Raw genomic sequence first — 21,309 nt, 5'->3', positions numbered from 1 at the left:
TTGTTCCAATAAATTGTTTACATTATGGGGAGTCTTTGTCTTGTTTCTTCACAGATTGTGCAAAACATTAACAATTAAAAGACTGGCAGCCTTGAACAGAGTCCTAAATTACACTAATGTTGTATTTCTGCTGCAAGTTTCTAGCATCAGCTTGAGGTTGATCTTGTTAAATTCATGGGCTTATCTGAAGCAGACCTGCTGTCACTGATCCAAGAAAGGCCTTAAGACGACCTCAGTTCAACTCTGCTCTGGACCGTTTGAAGCCTAGAGAATGAAAAGAATGACAGTTTTATTTTAGTCTTTAGACTCTAGTTATATTTTAGTCCTACAGTAGTCAAATATACAGTTGTTCTTGATCGTTTACATTACACCCCCATTAAAGAAAATGATAAATTCACACTTGTAATTCAAATAACACTAAACTGAAAAGGTAAGAAATAAAAAATGTACTTAATGATTTGGTAAAATAAGAAATTGATTTAGAATTTTTGTATGAAGAAAAACTGAGACAAATTAAAGTGCCTTGCTCATGAGCAGTGAACCAACATACGTGTCAACAGGTGCTGAAGTCCGACTGAGCATTACAGAAAACACCTGATTTCAGGGATGTCTCACATTTCTGCTCAGTGACAGGAGCTTCATCAGGCTTGTTTACTATTATTAATTGATATGTACACAGATATACGATTTCCGTTTTTAGAACTGATTTATTTTGTCAAATTTCAATTTATTTTCCTCCTAGATTCTTCCTGATTTTTTTCTGTCTTTAATAGAAGGGTATGTAAACCTTTAAGCATAACTATATACTTACTTATACTATATACTTTAGGAACCTTTTTTTTTAAACTAGTTTAGATAATTACAGAATCGAAATTTTGTTCAAAAGCTGATTTAACCACACAGCTGTTGGGTGACCATAATTGAAGAAAACAATACTCTTTAAATCATTTTAAAAATGTCCGGACTGGAAGTAATCAGGATATTTTACATCCTCCCCCTCCCTTCCCCAAGGCTAATAACTGACCCTCCCCTATCATAACCACACATGTTTGCAGTATAATCACTAGAGCATTATCTGTCAATGGAAAAGTACTTTTTTGTGTTTATATGAAAGCAGCGCCTTGACATTTTTTAAATGCTACCGACCTGTTATGTTGCCACATTTCTGACCTAAAACTAGTTTGTGAAAAGAGAAAAATGAAAGATGACATTCTTCTAGTTTGCTGGTTTCTTTTTCTTCTTTTAAATTTTTCTTTCAGCGATGACTTCCCTCCACAAACTACAAACCATTTTTGATAAAGCTTAACTCCTATTAATATATTATTTAGTGTATTTCTGCTCTAAAGATTTTACAGTTTATAATTGTGGGATCAAAGGAACATGTTTGCATTTTGCATCTTTCCTCTTGTGGCAGAGTTTGATGGTCATTAGATGAGTCAGAGCAGGATAAACTCACACACACAAAAACTTAATTAAAACTTGTTTAAAGAATCTGTTTATTTGTTTTTTTTTTAAATCAAAGCAAGGACAGAAAAGTATTGGTGAAGGTGATTTTGAAGCAAATATGTTAAATATATATTTTCAAAAAAATTGGAAAAGGGGGAAGCACAGAGCATTTAAAAAACTATTATAAAAGATTTTACGAAACATGAGACCTGTCAAAGTGTTTCAGTCAACTTCTTTTAAAGCCCAATCTTTGGTTACTTACTACCTGGGACCCTCTAGGGACCCCAAAAGTTACAAATCTACTGGTTGCCCATCCTCATAACAGTGCCCCTGAAATATTTAATTGTGTTTGAAATTAAACAATTAGGATTTACAATCAATGACTCAATGACAGTGAGACCTGGAGGGGCGTGGTTGGGAGGAATGGCCGCCCTGATCTGAACTCGAGTGGTGTTCTGTTGTTGGACTTCTGTGCCCGTCATGGATTGTCCATAACGAACACCATGTTCAAGCATAAGGGTGTCCATATGTGCACTTGGCCTTTTTGGCCTTTGGGACTGCGGAATCAGCTGATGGGTACCGGCGGGCGAAGCGGCATGCAGCTCGGGTGGTTGCTGAGGCAAAAACTCGGGTGTGGGAGGAGTTTGGAGAGGCCATGGAGAAAGACTTCCGTACGGCTCCGAAGCGATTCTGGTCCACCATCCGGCATCTCATCTCTGTTTTGGCACCATCCGGCATCTCATCTCTGTTTTGGCACCATCCGGCATCTCATCTCTGTTTTGTATACACACAGTGTATACAAAACAGAGATGAGATTTTAGCGGCAAAATCAACATTTTCATTTCATAAACTGCAGCAGTGATTCAAATACATGGTGCAAAAATGCATTGATATGGAAGTCTAGAGCATTAATATATATGATGCAAATATTTCAATTCAGTTTATTTATATTGCACCAATTCACTGACACATGACCTGAGTGAAGTTGCCCCCCCCGCACCCTCTTCAAATCAGACAAAATTAGTGTCAAACATTTGTGCTATGTTTGTGCAGGTTTGTGCAGCAAAAACTTTCGTTTGTGCCGCTACCATTTTAAATAGAAATATTTCTAGAGGTCATCAAAGGTCAACCAGCCCCCCCCCCACCTTCTTCAAATTAGGCAGAATGGGTGTCAGTTAACTCGGCTCCGTTTGTGCAGCGAAAATTTTTGTTTGTGCCTTTATCATTTTTGTATAGTTTAAAATTATATAACCATAGGTTGGCAACTTATAATTTATATGAAATTCAGAGTTTCAGAATGAACAAATGTTAACTGATCTTTGATGGCTTCTACAAACAATTATTAATATCATTAAAATGATAGCAGTACAAAAAATGTATATATTTCAAAATATGCATTTTTAAGTTTTAAATATATTTATTGTATATATTTTATATTTAAAATTCATTTTAAAATGTTATATTTTTGTATGGCCAAAATTTTCATTTGTGCTGCTATCATTTTATTGATATTAATAATATTTTGTAGAGGTCATCAAAGAAACATCTCTTTATATCTTTATAATGATAGCGGCACAAACGAAAACTTTTGCACAAATGTAGCACAAACGTTTGACACCAATTTTTGTCTAATTTGAAGAAGGTGGGGGGGCTGGTTGACCTTTTGACCTTTACATTTTCATTAATGTCTTCAAAGCCAAAGCAGCACAAACGACAATTTATGCTTCACAAACCAGCACAAATGGAGCTGAGTTAATTGACATCCATTTCATCTGATTTAAAGGTGGGGGGCTGGTTGATCTTTGATGACCTCTACAAACATTTCTTCTTTATATCTTTAAAATGATAGCGGCACAAACAAAAATTTTTGCTGCACAAACCAGCAGAAACGTAGCACAAACATTTGACATTTGAAAAAGGTGGGGGGGCAACTTCACCCAAGTGTTATGAGCTATTGTTATGCTCCTTTGATTATGCTTTGTGACTGCCTTCAAATATAAATTATTTGATGATTACTATAATAGTTTTCTGACAACAATAATTTGCCCTTATTTAAGAAGGCATTCTCTAGGTATGTTAAATGGCCAGTTTCAAAAAAGGTTAAAGAGACTAACTTTCAAATCTCTTGTGCAAAATATTTACCCAGTGAATAAAATTTTGCACAAGAGATTTGAATTGAACAAGCTGTGCCTTTTTGGATTTTTCTGGATGAATCCCTTAATCATCTTTTTTTCCCTGTCCCTTTTCTTTCAAACTACGGAGAGACATAAAAAATTGGTTGTCCCTTAAAATTGAGGACATCCAAACGTGTTGTATTATGTTGATGACCTTGATAGTAAAATTTCAGATATGGTTGATATTATTTTCCTGCTTATCATATACATTGTTGTAAATGGAGAGGTTCTACTCCTTGTTTTGATTTATTTCTTAACTAATTTAAATAGTTTTACACCTCATTGAAACATTTGAAATCCGTTTCTGCCAAAAAAGTATCTGCCAGTATTTCTACTTTTCTTTTGTTTTAAATCTTGCTCTATATTGGCCTTATTGTTTATGTATCTGTTCTTGTTTTTAGCCCCAAGTTCTGTTTATTTTTTCCCCCCCTACCCATATTGTAATGTTTGTACCTCAACGAGTATGGCAAGCCATTTTAAAATAAATTTGGTCGTACCGCCTTTACATTCAAGATATCTTAAATAGTTTTATGACAAGACGTTTTAGCGATTTTAAATATATCTCTAATTATATTTTGACTAGTCGAAATGACGTCAGATTTACCATTAACTTGTATGGAGACGTCAGTTTAAGATATATAGAATGAATTACTGACTATCTGAAATACACATTTCAGATATCTATGATTAAATTACGACTAGTCATAAAATAATTTCAAGATATCTCGATTTTAGTTTTGACTAGTCATAATTCTAGTTAAAGATATCTCACATGCCACCATAATTCATGATATCTTAAATGTATTTTAGGATAGGAGATATGCAGTTTTGACTAGTGATAACTAAATTGTTGACATCTTAAAAGCAAATAATGACTAGACAAAACAAATATAAAGATATCTTGAATTGTAATTTGGACTATTTGAGATTCCTTTTAGGATATCTCTAAATTAATTAAAGATAACACATTATTTAGCTTTTCCATTAAAGATATCCTAAATTGAAATTCTGACTAGCCAAAATGTGTAATGATCTTTTTAGTGGGCTTCCAGGAGGATCATTCCTAAAAAATTCCTTACCGTCAGTTTGATCCACAGGAGAAGTTAAATCAGCGTGTGACTCTTTAAATAACAGTTCCGGTGTCATAATTTGAGATATCTTGAAAGGAATTTTGACTAGTCTAAATGTAATTTAAGATATATTGAATTATTATTCTTCCTAATCAGAATGTAAAAACAGTCATCTTAAATTACCATTCCGGATAGTCAAAATGTATTAAGATATCTGGAACGTAATTACGGATGGTCAGACGAAACCGAATTTATGTTAAAAAGACTTGCCATACAACGAATCTTTGTACACTATTGGTTTGTTATATAAATTAATAAAAAATGTTTTCCTTTGTTTGATTGAGGAATTTACGGAGAGCCCCTGAAGGCAGCACGCGTCTCTCTCCAACCGCCGGTGGTAGCGCTGTTTCTTTCCGAGTCCGGGGAAGGAACCGCTGGGAAAAGCAGCAACAGAGCTCAGTCTGGCGGAGGTGGAGTCTGGAGGTGGGGAGGGAGAAGAAAGGGGAGAGGAGGAAAACGGTGAAAGGCACAACAGAAACTGGGGGAGAGAACGGTGGATGATTTACGCGTTTAAAGTCGCATTACAGCTGCTGGAAGAGTTGCGGCGAAGTGGAAAGGAACAAAATGTTAACGCCTTACTTCCTAGAAAATTTCTGGGTAGGTCTTGTTTATTTCACATGCTGTTTACACCGGTGCTACACCTAATTATTTGGAGTCTGTGTATTATTATTCCCGTTGCAGTTATAGCTGTGCGGTTTGTAGGCTGTGTCCGGTACACATATCCTAACCGCTCCTCAACTGCCCAACTAACGTCAGTGTTCTTCGGTAATAATTCAGTTTTTACCCCCGGGGGGGTTTGGGCCTCTGTGAACCTATCTAACTTGAGAGGAAAAGGTTTCCGCCCCCTCCTTCCGGTGATTGGCTGCGTGTGGATTTCTTGGAATGTTTACGGTCAGGTCCAAGAATGCTATTGGATGATTTGCCTGCCACTCACGTGCTCCCTGCTGGACGCGTCACTTTCTTCCGTAAAGAAGTTTCAGTGAGAGACCCAGATGTTTAGTTTAAAAAGAATACAAGAAAAATGAGAAATATATATATATATATGTGTTTTCAAAATCTCTGTTTTACATTGTATAAAACCGATGCTTTTGTTGGTATTACACTCTACTGTCAAAGGTCATCTCATTTCTCACTAGGAATTTACATAGCTAGGTCAGAGCAGGTTGTAAAATAGGTGAAAGGCTGCCTGGTTTGATGACATTGCTAGCTGCATTATAGCTAATGAACCAAAGAGATGGATCCTTTATGGCTTTCTTAGAATATTTACTATTTCATTTAACCATTTACGATCTGTTTGACATCTTTACATTCTTGCTTTTGCTTTTATTGGCTACCCTTTATTGCCAAACACTGTAGTTGCTGGAAACAAGGATGTTGGTCACTATACTTTTTAAAATCTAAAAATTGTTACTTTTCACACAATTTAGATTGAAGCTGTTGCAAAAGGAAATGTGTCAAAACATTGCTTAGCAGTGTTTGTTTTTAAATGAATGCCATTAAATACTTTTAATGAATCTAACTTATTCATTATTGGTTCAGCAAAATACCTCACATTCATTACTGTTGAAAATATGTTTGAACAGTAAAATGTTGTATTTGAGAAACAGGTTTTGCTTGATTGTAGTTTATTTCTGAAATTATCATAAAAACATAAAAAAAAAACCTGAAACCAGCACTGGTGTCAAAAGTACACACATTTGTTACTTAAGTAGAGGTATAGATACTGCAGTTTAAAAACACTCTGATAAAAGTTGACGTATCAAGTTGACCTCTTTATTCAAGTAAAAGTGAAAAAGTATGTGCTCCAAAAACTACTTAAAGTACAGTATAAAAGTACAAAATAACCTTTAAAAAAAACTGCCAGATGCCACTATATGAATTGAAAGCTCAATTTTTCGACTATTTAGAAAAATTCTTTGAGATAGGGCCAAGGATGAGGAAGGTCTTGTTGGTCTCCATCTCCCGATACGCTCTCGCCTGTGTCCGACCTTTCAGACATTTCAACAACGTTTTCTGAATCTGACATTGTAGCATGGCATAGACAATTCATGTTTGCAGTTTGAAGAACACCTGCTTGTCTCTGATGATTTCTTTTAGCTAACCAATGAGTGTTTGCGTTATATGACTCATCCAATGACACTAGTTTTCACTAGATGTGGATGGTGCCAATTATCTGTATTGGATGGGGCACATGACAAGAAATAAATATTTATAAACATTAAACAGAAGCCAAGAGAAACAAGTAACGTTTGTTTTAAAAATGTAAGGAATAGAAAGTACAGATACTTGTGTTAAAATATAATGAGTAGAAGTCAGAAGTAGGAAGAAAAATAAGTAATGGAGTAAAGTATAGATACCTAAAAAGTGTACTTAAGTACAGTAATGAAGTATTTGTACTTTGTTGCTTGACACCTCTGAAATCAGCTGTAAGTATTTGAAAACATCCTAATATTCAGCTGGTTTAAAATGTTTTACTCCAAGCTTCTGTTAGTTTCCTGCAATGTTGCTAATGGCAACAGGGTCCTTAAGCCGGGCATGCAATGTGCTTTTTTTTTTTTTTTTGCAATCGTTGCGCGCAGCTGCTGCTCACACTACGACTAGTTTAGTCGTACAGTGTGAGCTCAAAGCTCACGATTTATGTTCGGCCCGATGCTCTGATGCAATCTACCTGCTCACACTGTAAGACTAAAAACCACGTCGGACTCAGCTCTGCAGTGAGATGGAGCTGCTCTGTAGCCCTCTATCCTGAAGCCAAACAAATAGAAGGGGGATATTAAGCTCAATATAGTGAAATGTGCTGCCTTGGCAATTTGTGCAATTTTGTGCTAACCCTAACCCTGAAAGTCCTACAAAGGAAAGGTGACAACGTATTTGGAAAAAAGACTTGGCTGAGCAAATGTGGCTACTACGGTCTGTCAATTTTACAGACAGAACTGCATTTCACTCATTGCATCCCTGCCATGCTGCTGTGTTTACATCTGAGAGGAAGAATAAAAAGAAGAATCATTGTTTGCGCATGTGCCCTGGGCGTTTTGTCCATGACGGTCGGGAGAAAATTAAACATGTTTGATTTTCTTCCAACCTCACGATTCCTGATGGGGAAGTGGTCGTGAAAGGCTGATCGCCCCTTGTTACCCCTTGTACACTACACGACTCACAACGCACGATCGGGCTGAAAGTCGGCCCGATCGTAAGGTTCTCGCACGAATGGAAAATCGCCCCAAAAAACGCTGGGCTTTAGGCAAGACCTGTCACGCTAATGCCTGCTTTAGGGGAGCTTTTGAGGCTAAGTGGTTAGGCCATTGCGCTTGGAATCCCATGTTCTGAGTTAAAGCCCCACACCCACTGACTGCCACTCTGGATCCCTGCGCAAGACCCTTAACCATCACATTGCTCCCCGGGCGCTGCACAGTGGCAGCCCACTGCTCCCAAAGGGGATGGGTTAAAGGCAGAGAGTTTGTTTCGTTGCTTTGTACTTGTGACAGTGTAATGAGAATAAAACCCTGGAAAAAAGGGAAAAAAAGATCATAGACAAGTTTTATTCAGGGTAGGATAATACACTTAGATTTGGGTATGTTTACTTTATGTTATCATTAATTCTAAAAGCTGTTTTGAAGGCAACATGCAGCAAATACCGTAAAAACAAATCAAGCACTTGGAGCTAATGTGGCGACAGCACACCCGCTTATAGTGCATTCTGAGTATAAGGGCTAAACAGTGAAATTACTGAACCCTAACCTTTCCTATTAGGTGTCAGTAAACGGCTGTATTTGAAGTTTCTGTGGATTATAGATTTTAGATTACAGTTATTGTTGCCCAAGTAGGGATTTTACACCAGGAACAGTTAGTATTGAAGTTGAAAAACTAAAAACTATTTCATTTAAGAAATAGAAGCAAGACTTGCACTGCTGCAAAAGCAGTACATGATCAAAGCAGTTAATATATGAATTACAACTAATTAATTAAAACCTACTATTAGATTCGTTTTCTTGCGCTTACCCTGGTTTTTATAAGATAAAAAAAAATACTTATTTACTCACTATCTGGTATTAGTTGGTTAGTTTGCCAGGTTATCTGCTCTGGTTGCTAGCCTGCAGTTAGCTGCTCTACAGACAAGCTGTTGGGTTGCTTGACAATCTTTGTAAAAAGTTTCACATCATGACTGTCTGTGTTTCTATCTTTTCTGATCAGTTATTTTTAAGCAAAAAGCTTAGCTTTTAACAGTTATTTTTATTTCTTCTTTCGCTAAAGCAGACTCCATAGTTTCCTAAATGGGATAAGAGGAGAGCATAGACACTCCTGAATCATCAATCTGTGCTTTGTGCCCTGCAGTGGGACACAAGAGAATGCAGTGATGGCAACCATCAGCTGTGCGCTTAGCATGCAGGGCACGCATACCCGCACACATACTTGGCATTGGGGATGCATCCTTTTCCCTTTTGACTTGACTACAAATCTGCTCTCTGAGCAGGCACATAAATCTTAAACAATTAGTTATTTCAAGTATTTATGCCAATTTTCAAATGTTTCTGAAACTTTATATAGCAGGTAAAACCATACAGTTTATGTTCCTCCTATTCTTTAGGACTTTAACTTCAATAATTTTGGCATTAATCTCTAATATCAAGATGTCCTGTCAGTTTAAGAAAGACCAATTCTTTTAGAAATTGTATGTGGAGCAGGAATGTTGTTACTCAGTCAGATTTGCTGCACTTGAATGTCTGCTGGCAGCTGCATGTCTGATCGCTGGATTCACTCACAGACTCATTTCCCCTTTTTTTCTCAGCATCTAACGCAACTTCAGTTTGTGTGTCATCTAAAAAGTTGAAACGTTTGAACTGGTGTGGGGGGTATGCAGCTCCTGGACTGAAACTATGTGCTCGCATCTGGTTTGTCTGCAGTCTGCCATGGGAAAATAAGATGGAAGTGTGATAAGCAATTAGAGCTGATTCAGCCAACAGGATGGCCTTTTCTTCTCTGGCCTTACTAGGTTCAAACTAAATTAACTTTGCATTTTTTCCTGAGCTTCTTTTGAAGCTCATGTTTCACCTTTACAAAAATATTTACTCAAGACGAACTAAAGAAGTCAGCAGCAACCTGTTTGGTAATAAATCAGGAAGACACGTTCTTTGTCCCGTTTTAAGTTGACTGTTCTTGTTTTCTCTAGGGCACTTCTGTCAGCACCACTATGACAGCAGTAGAGTCACATGACTGGGTTCACACAGTCAACCTGACCTGGATGTAAAGAGTTCATAATATTCTCATTTACAGCTTGAATATTTCATTTTGATCAATGCTTAATGAGATATGATTTGGCTATATATCGTGATTTTTGGCTGCCCGTTATAATATCTGTCTTTCAGTTCCTAATATCTATAAAAAAAACAACATTTTAACCTAAAACAATAAGGGAAAGTTGGCTACCACTGCATCACCAGTGGCACAACGCCATTTCCGTAGTTGAGGCAGTCACAGTAATAGAAGTGGAGTTACTCAAACCCTAAACAACATAGATACCAAAGTGCTCAAAGTGCTCAATATCTTCTGATGAACATATGCAGCACTCGCAACACCTATGCCAATACTCGCCCCTATGCATTCAGCCAAGATGGCGTCTGCATTCACATAATGCCAGATATTACACATTGAGTGTGGACCTAGGAACCTTTAATAAGCAGATGTTTCTGGTACAGTGTATGTCACCATTTAGCCTTATAACTGTTGTTACAGATATGTATCATACCTTAATTTCTACTTTGTTTGATTTTTTTGAAGTAGTCATAGTAACGAGCTCAATTTGGCCACCACCTAACTTTGAGTGGCGTTCCACCATTAAATGTGGTGCTGAGCACCGTCTGTAGACCAAATTAAATGTCTCCTCTAGGTGTTTGTCCAAAATATTGTTGTAGATGTTGATTGTTCTTGGCAGGAAGGATCTCCTGTAGTGGTCTTTCTTCAGCTGGTTGGGAGAAGCCTCTGACTGAAGACGCACTATTGAGATGAAGGGGATGCATTACTGCAGTTTTGTTATGTGATATTTATCGTTCTTTTATTTTAATTGGTAGATGAAATTTAGATAGGTTTCAGAAGGGCGACATCATGATGATTCTACCTGACGGCCACCATATTGAGTACCAAACGCATAGCTTAGCTTGGCGCTTCTCTTCTGACCACAATGGATCATTCTCATTTAAATCCCCGGGAGCTTAAAGGATGTACAAAGAAAATTAGTATTATTGGATGCGATCCATACAAAGTCCCTGCAGGTTTTTTTTTTTTTTACAACACCTTTCTGCGACTGACAGGCTTCCAGATTGTTCCTTTCACATATCAGTAGTTCAAAGCTGGCTGGATTATTGACCCAAAAATATGGCCTCTGAAGACATTTGGATTTAAAACAAAGTCGCATTTTAAACATATCTATAATGTCTGTAGCAAAATCGTCAGATTTTCATATATCAAAAGCACTTCTTCACAAGATGATGATGATGATAATCAGATAATGATGATAATCAGTGTAATCTGATCGCTGACATCCTTCTCTGACTGCATTCATTCTCTTTTGGCAATTGGTAAAAATAAATATTTGCATCACCTTTTTTACTGTCATAACCGATGGTGCAACGTACCAAATCCAATTTTTTTGGCCCATATGCGACCTGGATCTGATCTTTTCATGGCTGTCTGAACAACACAGATCCGATTTTTTCAAATCCGACCCAGGCCACTTGGCTATGTGGTCCTGAGTCCAATACGAATCTGATCTTTTCAAATGCAACCTGTGTGTGAACGTCATTAATAAACGACAAAGGTCACTATTCTGCATCCTGCTACGCAGAAGCGGCAAGAAAAACAACAACCATGGCGAACGATGATGCGGAGAGCATTATTTATGTTTAACCATGTGAAAAGATTGAGTTTTTATGGTTGGAAAAGACCGCTAGATGCACGCCGGTACTACCATCCAGTTTTACTTCCGTAAACATAGAACACGCTGGCCTGTGACGTCATTGCGTCCTCCACTGCGCATGCGGGACACTAGCGTTGTATGACTGCAGTTCACACAGGAGATCACATACAAGTCGCATATATTTGGAAATATGAACGGCAACTTAAAAATTAAAAGGAGCTGAGATGTTTGTTTAAATGTTTTACTGATTGACAAGAAATAGGTGACCTGAGAAACATGCAAATATATTATTTCATGTTTGGCATTTAAAATTTTGTATTTCATTAATCGATATATAAATATCAAAGTCCTTTACACAATTCTTTGACAGGAAGTTGCAGCAAAGCCTCAATGCATACACCCATGCTTTATTTCAGGCAAATTAGACTTCCTTCTCAGCCCATCAATAAAATGAAAGTGCTTATTGCTAATTCTTTGTCTTGTGAGAAAGAAATAATCTCTAAGCCAGTTAACCAGCATCGTGTAAAGGCAGGTAGATTAAGGGAAGTTTTAAAGTTGATGTAACCTTGAGTATTGTGCAATGTTAACTTGATATTTACTTTAAATTCAGTGTCTTTTGGGGATTTCGTTTCTTTCTAAATTCGTCTGTTTCTACGAAACTGTAGACAGTTTATTATTTAATAAAGACTTAGTTGTTATAGCTTTAACACTTAACAAGCACATGGTAAGGCTGCAAAAGTAACCCAAGGGATCATAACATATTGATTCAGCTCACAGTTGAAAGCAGCAGTTTACCAGCCCCAATTTGTCTAAGTGGGTGACCTGTGTTCTGTTTTTAACTCTGTTGAGGTTTTGCAAATTTCCAACAACAAAGCCCCTGAGGTCAGAATATCAAGTCTGCTTGATAGTGTCAGAAGTCTCAGAACTTTCCAATCAGCCTCAAGATTAACACCCAGTACAGCTATCGTACATTTAAAACACAGTTAAAATTGGAGGAACAAACATTTATTTACATTTGTGACATTTTTAAAAACATGATCATAGTTGGTGACTTCAGAACAATTTGCAAAACCCATTCGTTTTGTAACATGCAACAAGGACGACCCAAACTCGATCAGAGGCAAAATGAATTGGACAAAGTAAAAATTGTGTCCTAATCATGATTAGATTCCTTGAAGGAGTCTGAGAGAGCAATGAAGGGAATTGACTAATAAAACGTCTCAATACTTTTTTTTTTTTGCAAGATTGCAAGCAGTTTTGGCAGCAAGAGCTGATAATTTCCTGGAAATAAGATGCAAAGGAAAAGACCTTTGTAGGGTTGCTGGTTTGTCAGTTTCGTGAAGCAACTTAAGCAAAGTATATATATTGCTTAACAGAAGTTTGCAGACATAGTTATTTTCTTCTGCTTTCACCCTGAACTGAACCGTATATGACTCTTGTGTTTTTCTTCTTCTGGTTTTCTTGATTTCTTTTTTTTTTTTCCTTTTTTTTGTCTTTCAAAATAAACCATGTGCTCCAAACCTCCCAAAGGCCACTTACCCTCTTTATAATTTATTTTGTACCAATGCATGATAATTGCACTGACTGAACATGCTACAGTGTAGTTGTATGCCAACTTTCCATGCAATCACACCACATGTTTTTGTAGACTAGTTCTCCCTTGCAGCCGACATACTGAATGCCTAGGAATGCATTGAAATTAAAGAATGCATTTGCAGACTCTCCTGTTTTGTTTGTTTGTTTTAGTTCTCTGTGCTTGTTGGGAGGGGAACAGGTAGCAGGACAAAATTAAGGCCTCTCCATGTCATGTCTTATATTACAGCCCATGAGGCAATAAACACCCGATTCCCTGCACACAGGATATAGAGCTTATATTGAGCCCTAACAGAATGGGAGTGAATGCCGGTCCTCCTCCTGCCCAGCAGATGTTGGATGATAAGTAGGCAACAGTTTGGTTTTGTCTCTTATTCACCAGGTGGCATTTCAGATTGGAGGATGTCTGTTTTTATAATGATAAGCTGGACTCCAGAATTACAATTATGTGTTGCAAAAACACTATGGGGTTTGTTTGCAACACAGGATTCAGTTTGCATAGTGCTATTTGTTTATATTTATCTTTTTGCTTCTCAGGCTGTGCTCATAAATTTACTTTAACTTTTGCATTTACACAGTTTTAAATGTGACCAGACTATTATCTTTGATGATATGACGTGTATAATATGTATTATCTACTGCTGGAATCTGTTTCCAAATAATAAATAAAACATATCTTTTGTTTTTCTAAATTAATTACTTTTTAGATCTGCATAATATTCAAAATAACAGTTTTTATAATAGTATTCCCATTGGAATTGGAAGCAGTGTTTATTAAAATGTTATGCTAAAAGAGTGTTGGGTTAAATAATGTGTTTAAACAGGCAGACTTTCAGGGCCTATAATGTCTATGGTCAAAATAGCTCTGTTTGCAACGATCCTGACAAAGGAGAGAAAAATGTGGGTTAATTGTAACCAATATTACTGTTATATAGAATTAGCAAATATTGTTCCACAGTGGAGAAAACCATTTACATATCAAAAAGGTAATGAAAGCATAAGAACAAAAATCTAAAAAGTTCAAAATAGGCTTTTGAGCTTAGGGTAGGGGGATATTTTAGAAAATAAAAGCCCTGTGTTTTTTTTTTTTTCAAATGGCACACTCTGAATTAATGAAGAAGGACAGAGATAGAAAGAAAAACAACAGCTTATCTTCAAAATATATATGAAAAAAACAAAACAAAAAAAAGATCATGGAAGTAGAAAATTGATCTGGAACAGTGATGATTATTTTCCCTAGAAATCCACATTTCCTAGCAGGTAGATACAAATTATGATAAAATGTTAAAGGTTAATGTAAACAAAAGCATTGACAAATCAATTTTAGTTCCTGATTAAAAGAACAATGTCTATGCTGATTCTGCTGAACTTCAGGAACGTACTACGCCAGTATTAACAAAGTTGAAAAAATACGTACATATAACTCATCTCTTTTATTTAAATCTGAAAAGCAACAGTTTTTACTACTGCTGCTGAAGTACAAGTATTGACAATATTAAATAAATTTCCCCTCTCTGGCAGCCAGTCAGTTGTTTAAAAGACACGAATTTGCGACCTATAGCTTTAAAAAAAATTTTTTTTTTACTTCAAGCGTGAAGGGTGTTATTCCTTTAGATTTCAAACCATGACAGACAAATTTTCTTTTTCATAATGGCAAACTGGTGTGGGGTTTTTCAGCCAGCTGACTGGCAGTATACAGAAACAGGTGGCATAGAAATCCTGTTCTGTTATTCAGCGCGGTAAAAGTCTTCTTTTAGCATTTTGAGGACATAAAAAAAAAAAAACTAAAAAAACAGCTGTTCTGCGTTATAATACCAACCATGCATCAGAAGTAAAGGGACTTTTCTCTGTTGTCACAGAAAACTTTAATTATTTGAGATGTTTAAACCTTACACCTGTAAACTAGTTTAGTCAGAAAACATTCTGCTGTGTGGGAAACCGTGCCCTGACAGGTTCTTATGAAAGGACCTGTTTTAAGCTCCAAGTTTGTTGCTGTGCATTAAACTCTGGTTTTAATTCTAAGCTGGACAAATTTTCTCCCCCTTCATCTGTCAACAAGCCTCTGCTTCTTTCTCTGCTTGCGTGTGAGACCTGTAACTTCCAAGCCAAAGCAGCAACGCGTCCAAATGTGACGCAAGCTGAGTAGTTGCAGAGCTGTTACCATACAGTTCTTTAGACAGAAAGCCTCTGAAGACACGGGGCGTGCAGATTAAACATCTTACTGTATCCTGGCCACAGTGAGGATTAGAATAGACTTTGGATCAGTTTCTGTCTGTGGCGGTAATGGATTGGCCCAAACATTGCAAAGATGACTCCCTCTACTGTCTGAGCAGCAATAAGGCTGTTGCTCAAACAAATCCTGGCTGACATGTATGAACCTTTCAGTATACTATCCTCTGCTTTCAGTTGGGTAACAACTTAGTTATCAAAGCATTGCAAGAGTGTGAAATATTCAGAGCAAGATCCCAGGATGAGGTGGTTCATTCATAAGATGTAGCTTCTATTTGATTTTATCTTATCTTTTTTTTGCTCCCCTTCACCACTTTGTAGTTTGCTCATTCCCATGTTGATGAGTTGCCAGTGAAAGCGGTGGTGTTTTCTTTCTCCGTATGGACTAAAGGTTGGTTCATGCTTGATGTAACTGTGAGTTACACAATGTGTGAAAAAGCCAAGTGACATCCTTTTAGCATCTTAGTCCTTTCACTTTAAAATAAATATGGCGATATTCTTATCTTCAGCTACCACAGTATACGTGTCAGATTAAATAATACCACTTATACTTCAGCGAAAGCATCAAGGTTCTACTTTATTGTGTCTCTTATACTATATTCATTTGTTGTGCTGCTCTTTGCACGTGATGAACCAGACTGAAGATGTTTTATCGTTTTCTCCCTTTTAACTCCCCTTTTATCTCCTCATTCTTTCATCTTTTCTCCTTTATTCTGTTTTTCCTTTCCTGTTCTACTTACATTGCAGTGTCCATACAATCTGTAATCCCATGAATTATAGTAAAGGCCATGTATAAGTCAAGCGGATCACTATGGCGATAGCTGTACTGCTCCACTTGTGAAAGCAAAATCTGTTGGGCTCTTTTTTGGCATTAAGACATTTACTCTTATTGCCTTACCGCCAGACAGGACACTGTTAAAAAAAAAAAAAAAAAAAAAAAAAAGACAAGGTTTCATGGTAATTTGCATATATAAACGTCAACAAATGATTTGGCCCAAAAATGTTAACCTGGCATAAGCCAGAGTAATACTTGTAGTTAAATTTGAATTTTACACAATATCCATCAGGAAAGGCTCCTCTGGAAAGGATTACCAAAAGAGAGGCATCTTTATTATAATTCTTTGAGCTGATTGGGTAAATCATCAGATGATCCTGCCTCCCATGTACAAGCTTCCTTTTGCTCCTTAAAAAAAATGAATGTGGTCTAGCCTTAGCAGACTAAATTGTTTACTCTAAAATTACTTTAGTCTGCTGCTTCTGGCAAGATGTATTTCCGAAAGTCTGTGAATCCGCAAATCTCACATCAATTTGTCTTGCTTGCAAACTAACAAAAATATCTCCATGATTAGCGGATTTTGACCAATTCTGGATCACACAAAGAGGCAATGGAAATATTGTAAACAACTGTGTTTTATTTGGTGGTTGTTTGTTTTTTTTACTTGTGCATGTAGTGTGGTTTTGTAAGCTTGCACTTCATGCCCTACACTGCCCCTAGAGTCAACCAGAATATTGGGTACAGTTGGGATAAGCTGCTTGGAGTATAAATAATATGGGCGGAAATAATTAATCGGATTAACTGGGATTAGTTGATTATTTAAATAATCGTCAACAACTTCAATTATTGATTAATCGTTAGCTGGATTGTAGAGACTCTAAAACATGCCTTTAGCTAACAGAGCCACTTAGAGCAGTAAATATACCAAAAAAAGAAATAGAGACATTTTGCATTTAAGATAAATAAAACAAACAATTCCTTGTGCCAATATCCTTTCTCCAGTACTCCTCAAGTGCAAAATTTTAAATTTCACCTTAATTATGTTAAAAAAACTTCTTCAAGGAACCTTTGCTGAGCGATTATTAAATGATTAGCAAAATAATAGTTAGTTGCAGCCCTATAAATAATTGAAATACTGTCTGTGCGGAACGTGAATGACGTAAACCAAGCTTTAAGCTAACCTGACTCCGCCAGATGGATTTGCTCCGCATATCCATCTGGAAACCTTCCGTTGAAGAAATTTTGGGAAGGGGCGAAAATACTGGTTAGCTGATTGGCCTATGTTGGTGATAAACGGGCCAAATAAACCAATCAGATCAACGAAGCATATGACGTACTAACAGAGCGACGACGAAAACACAACCACAAGCCAGGCACAAGCCAATTGATAGATCAAACTCTTGCTGAAACCAGTCGGGAGAAGAGCAAAAACGTCTTTTCCTCTGAGAAAAGTCTCCAGGGCAGTGTTTTGCTCTTCTTTCAGTGAAGAAATATTGTGTAATTCCGATAAAACTTGCTCGATAGCCAGGCTAACGCTAGTTTCATCGGCTAAAGCCGCCATGTTCTTTAGACTGAACTGCCGCGCATCTCGTTGCGTCACACCTCAACCTGCCTCAAAGCCAACGCTGATTGGACGTTCGTTTGGTGAACGGCTCCAAATTTTCTTTAACGGAGAGTCTCCAGACTGATCTGCGAGTGAAAGCTTGAAAGCTCGCGAGATCAGGATGGTCTCACGAGGCTAAGGTTCCCCTTCCCCTGCCTGTCTCTATCTCTTACAACTGGCTGAAAAAAATAGTTCGGAAGAATGTTCGTTCCCAAAATATAACTCATGGTGTGTAATCTCAAAGTGCACAACTCATTTTTTATAATTAGAAATCTACAAGTTAATTTGTTGTTAAGCAGCAGGCTGCAGGCTAGCCACCAAAAGTGAAATAATTAACCAGCTGATAGGAGGTTGTTGCAGTTGTTTGTCTATAAATAGGAGAACAGCAGAAGCATATGATGATCTGATCAGAATTTAAAAGCTACCGCTGACTTTAAATGGGTGGGTGGGGTTCGGTCTGTGTGTGTTTAAGGAATCTGTTATTTCAGAATAAAATTATCAATGAAGAAAATGGAATTTTCTTTTGTAAATACAGAGAAAAATCTGTGTTTTCTGTTAAAGGCTGTCATACTGTTTGAATCTAATTCTAGCTCACTGTATGTTTCTGAATTGTTCAGGGCCTTATATTGTCAGGTCATGTTTTGCAATCAGTTCCAGTATTGTAACTTGGAGGGGAAAAAGGCACAAAACGCCCTGAGCGGTTTCCTTTGTTTGTTTTTATTTTTCTTTTGTGTACGCCACATTGATATCATACTTTACATGAACAGACTTGTTGCACAGAATGGACATTCTTCCTGTTTCTGTTCTGCTCCGTGTGTTTTCACTCGCCCTCCTCACTTCCCCATTTTGTGGACCCATTGGCCAATTTTCACTGCCCTTCTCATTTTGCTTCTCAGATTTCAGCCTCTAAAGTGTACAGCTTGTGTAAGAAGCACTTTGTTTTGCCATTTAGTAATCGTATGTTTGCTGCCTGTGTAGTCACAGTTGGTCTTGTTATGGGGTTTTAATAGTTTTATTACAGCAACAGGAAGTCTGTCTCAGTGGTCTACTTATTGAGCTAAAACACCAGACCACTGAGCCGTAACCCAAAGGGGATGCTTTTCTTTTTAACATCTGTTTGCTCTGTAAATATACCATCGTCCTTTCGATGTAGCACCAGGCTTTTTGACGGGGAACTAATTTTAAACTTTCATCTTTGCCTGCATTGAAAAGCAGATTTTAATGTTGCAGGCTGCCAGCAAATTTGCTGACAGTGGATCAGAGCAGGAATTGGGAAACATCCGTGCAATTAAGCTGAAACTAACTTGTAGAAGTGTCACTTTAGTTTAACAGAAGCTCCTCTTCCGTCCTCTTGCTAACAATAATTCATGAAATATATTAGCTAATCCAATCAGAACTTGTTAAGTTGTATAATAGGGGATTTATCCAATTGGTAACTGAGACAGATGCTTTCTCACTTTTTAAAGAAACAACAGTTTGGCTTTAAATGAAAGCTGTCCAATAAATATCCTCCTGTAAAACTGCTGCTGTTAAAGCAGCGGTTTATTCAGTAAACCAGTCAACTCACAGTAGCATTACTCGACCAAAAAGGTATTTTTACTTTTTGTATTTGTTTATTCTTGTTTTATTTCTATTTTTATATTTACCTTTTTACATTTGTATTTTATTTGTTTCTATGTAAGTGTTTCTTTAATTAGTACATATAAATCCATCCTCCAGATATGTCCTGATGGCAGTATTACACTGCGCTAAAAGGGTTGAAGATTATATAAAAACAGTGCAACATTTTTGAATATTAGGATGAGAATTTTGTTATGTTTTGCTACCTTGGACAGTAGGGTTTGACATATTTAACTGATCATAATTCAGAATGGAAGAGGCAAATTTGAAGACGATGGTCTCTAGCTGATGGAAACCCAAATTCTAGTTCCTTGAAAAGAGGATGTTGTTTAGGATCAATTAAAAAAGGCTTCTTTAATGCAGAATTTATTTGTGTAACAATAATACTACTGCTTATAGTGATGCGGTAGACCACTGACTTGGTCGTTTTCCAATACAGTTACTAAGACTCTACAATGAGAAGAACCTCCTTAGTGATATGAAAGCCACCTGTGCTTCCTTTATTCTCAGCTGCACCACAGCCTGATTCCCCGTTGGTCTCATTAATTACTTTCATTTTCTGGACATATTGTTTTTATTACCTCTAAGCCAAAATCATGAGACATAAACACTGAAACATGCTGTAAGTTGATCGGTTTGTGTGTAATTAATCTATATACCAAGTTGTTTTTAAATTGAATTGATGAAATTTTAAAACAATACTGAAATAGCTGACATGTTATTGTGATAAACACTGCACACCAAGCTTTCAGCTAGGAATATTTCATATCTTTAGGCTTTGCGCGGCATGGGGGGTCCGGGGGTATTCGCTCCCGGAAAATGTTTTATTTTAAACTCTCTGAAAGGCTATTTTCTGTGTTTTGAGGTGGAATGCAGTGAACTTTTTGTCTTTGTTACAACACTACTTTTGTCCTGATTATGCAAGCTTCACTGGAGGTGGAAATTTCAATAAGGAAGACATGAGATCCTTATAGGTACAATATTATGATTCATAGGTTAATTCAAACAATCAGAAATTTTAATGTTACGTTCACACTGCAATCTGTGCAGCAAAAAAACACCTGCTGTGTCAGACGTGTGTGTCAAGTGCATCTTGACACACGCGTCAAGTAAAGTATGTACAGATGCGTCTGATGCGTCTGCTGCTCCTGTGTTCAATGGTTCAAAGCAGCTTTGCTATATTTGCTGAGATAAGATGGTAAAAATTAGTTTTAATATATTTTTAAGTGAGAAAGTCCACCTCAAAACATTGCCCGTGCAGTCAGTTCATCAAGATTACTATCCTGCCTTAAAGTATTATTTTGCAGATGTAGCCACTCAGATCCCCACATACAGATGGTGCTCTGTCCCTGGGAATCCCCAACAGCAGCTGCCTCAGGCCTGGTCGCCACTTGGGGATTTTCCTTTACTGTTCATGGCAGCTAGAAGTAGATGTTGACGTTTTTCAGTTTTATGGTAAAAACTGTACGCACCAGAATGATAAAAGCAAACATTTTGCCAGCAGGTTTTCGACATTTTAAGTTGATTTGGCCAGTAAAGGCCTGTTTATTTAGGCAATAAACAGTTTCAGTGGAGTGACCATAATGCTCTGCATCAGCGGCGCTGTGTCTGTCTCCCTGCCAGCTCCCAGATCAGTTTCTCTGATTGGTTGATATGGTGCATCGAGTAACAATTTTGTGAAATTTTGAACATTTGAACAAATTTTCTGGGGGGAAATTAGGGTGTACCAAAGCCGTACCTCCCCAAAACAGGGTGTACAATTTGTCATATATTTAGCAAAGGGCGTACACTGCAAAAAATCGAAATCTAGATAAGTCATATTTTCTTAA

At 37.1% G+C, this 21,309-nt stretch overlaps 1 protein-coding gene across 6 annotated transcripts in view; it reads left to right on the top strand.

Moving 5' to 3' along the window:
* The first annotated feature begins 5,152 nt into the window (after window positions 1-5,152).
* The window catches only part of fcho2 (FCH domain only 2), a 67,517-nt gene continuing 51,360 nt past the window's right edge, over window positions 5,153-21,309 (top strand). For 3 of the 6 annotated variants that reach the window (XM_015388374.1, XM_015388375.1, XM_015388373.1), the window contains exon 1: window positions 5,153-5,347. In XM_015388374.1, coding sequence (XP_015243860.1) covers window positions 5,315-5,347 — 33 coding nt within the window. In that variant the 5' untranslated portion in view covers window positions 5,153-5,314. The remainder of the gene's footprint in view (window positions 5,348-21,309) is intronic. The other 3 variants (XM_015388378.1, XM_015388377.1, XM_015388379.1) reach the window with 2 other exon arrangements.

The sequence above is a fragment of the Cyprinodon variegatus genome, unplaced genomic scaffold (assembly GCF_000732505.1).
Source record: "Cyprinodon variegatus isolate N-32 unplaced genomic scaffold, C_variegatus-1.0 Scaffold421, whole genome shotgun sequence".
NCBI lineage: Eukaryota > Metazoa > Chordata > Actinopteri > Cyprinodontiformes > Cyprinodontidae > Cyprinodon > Cyprinodon variegatus.
Note: the sequence above shows the minus strand (reverse complement) of the source record. Positions and strands in the feature narration are given on the sequence as shown.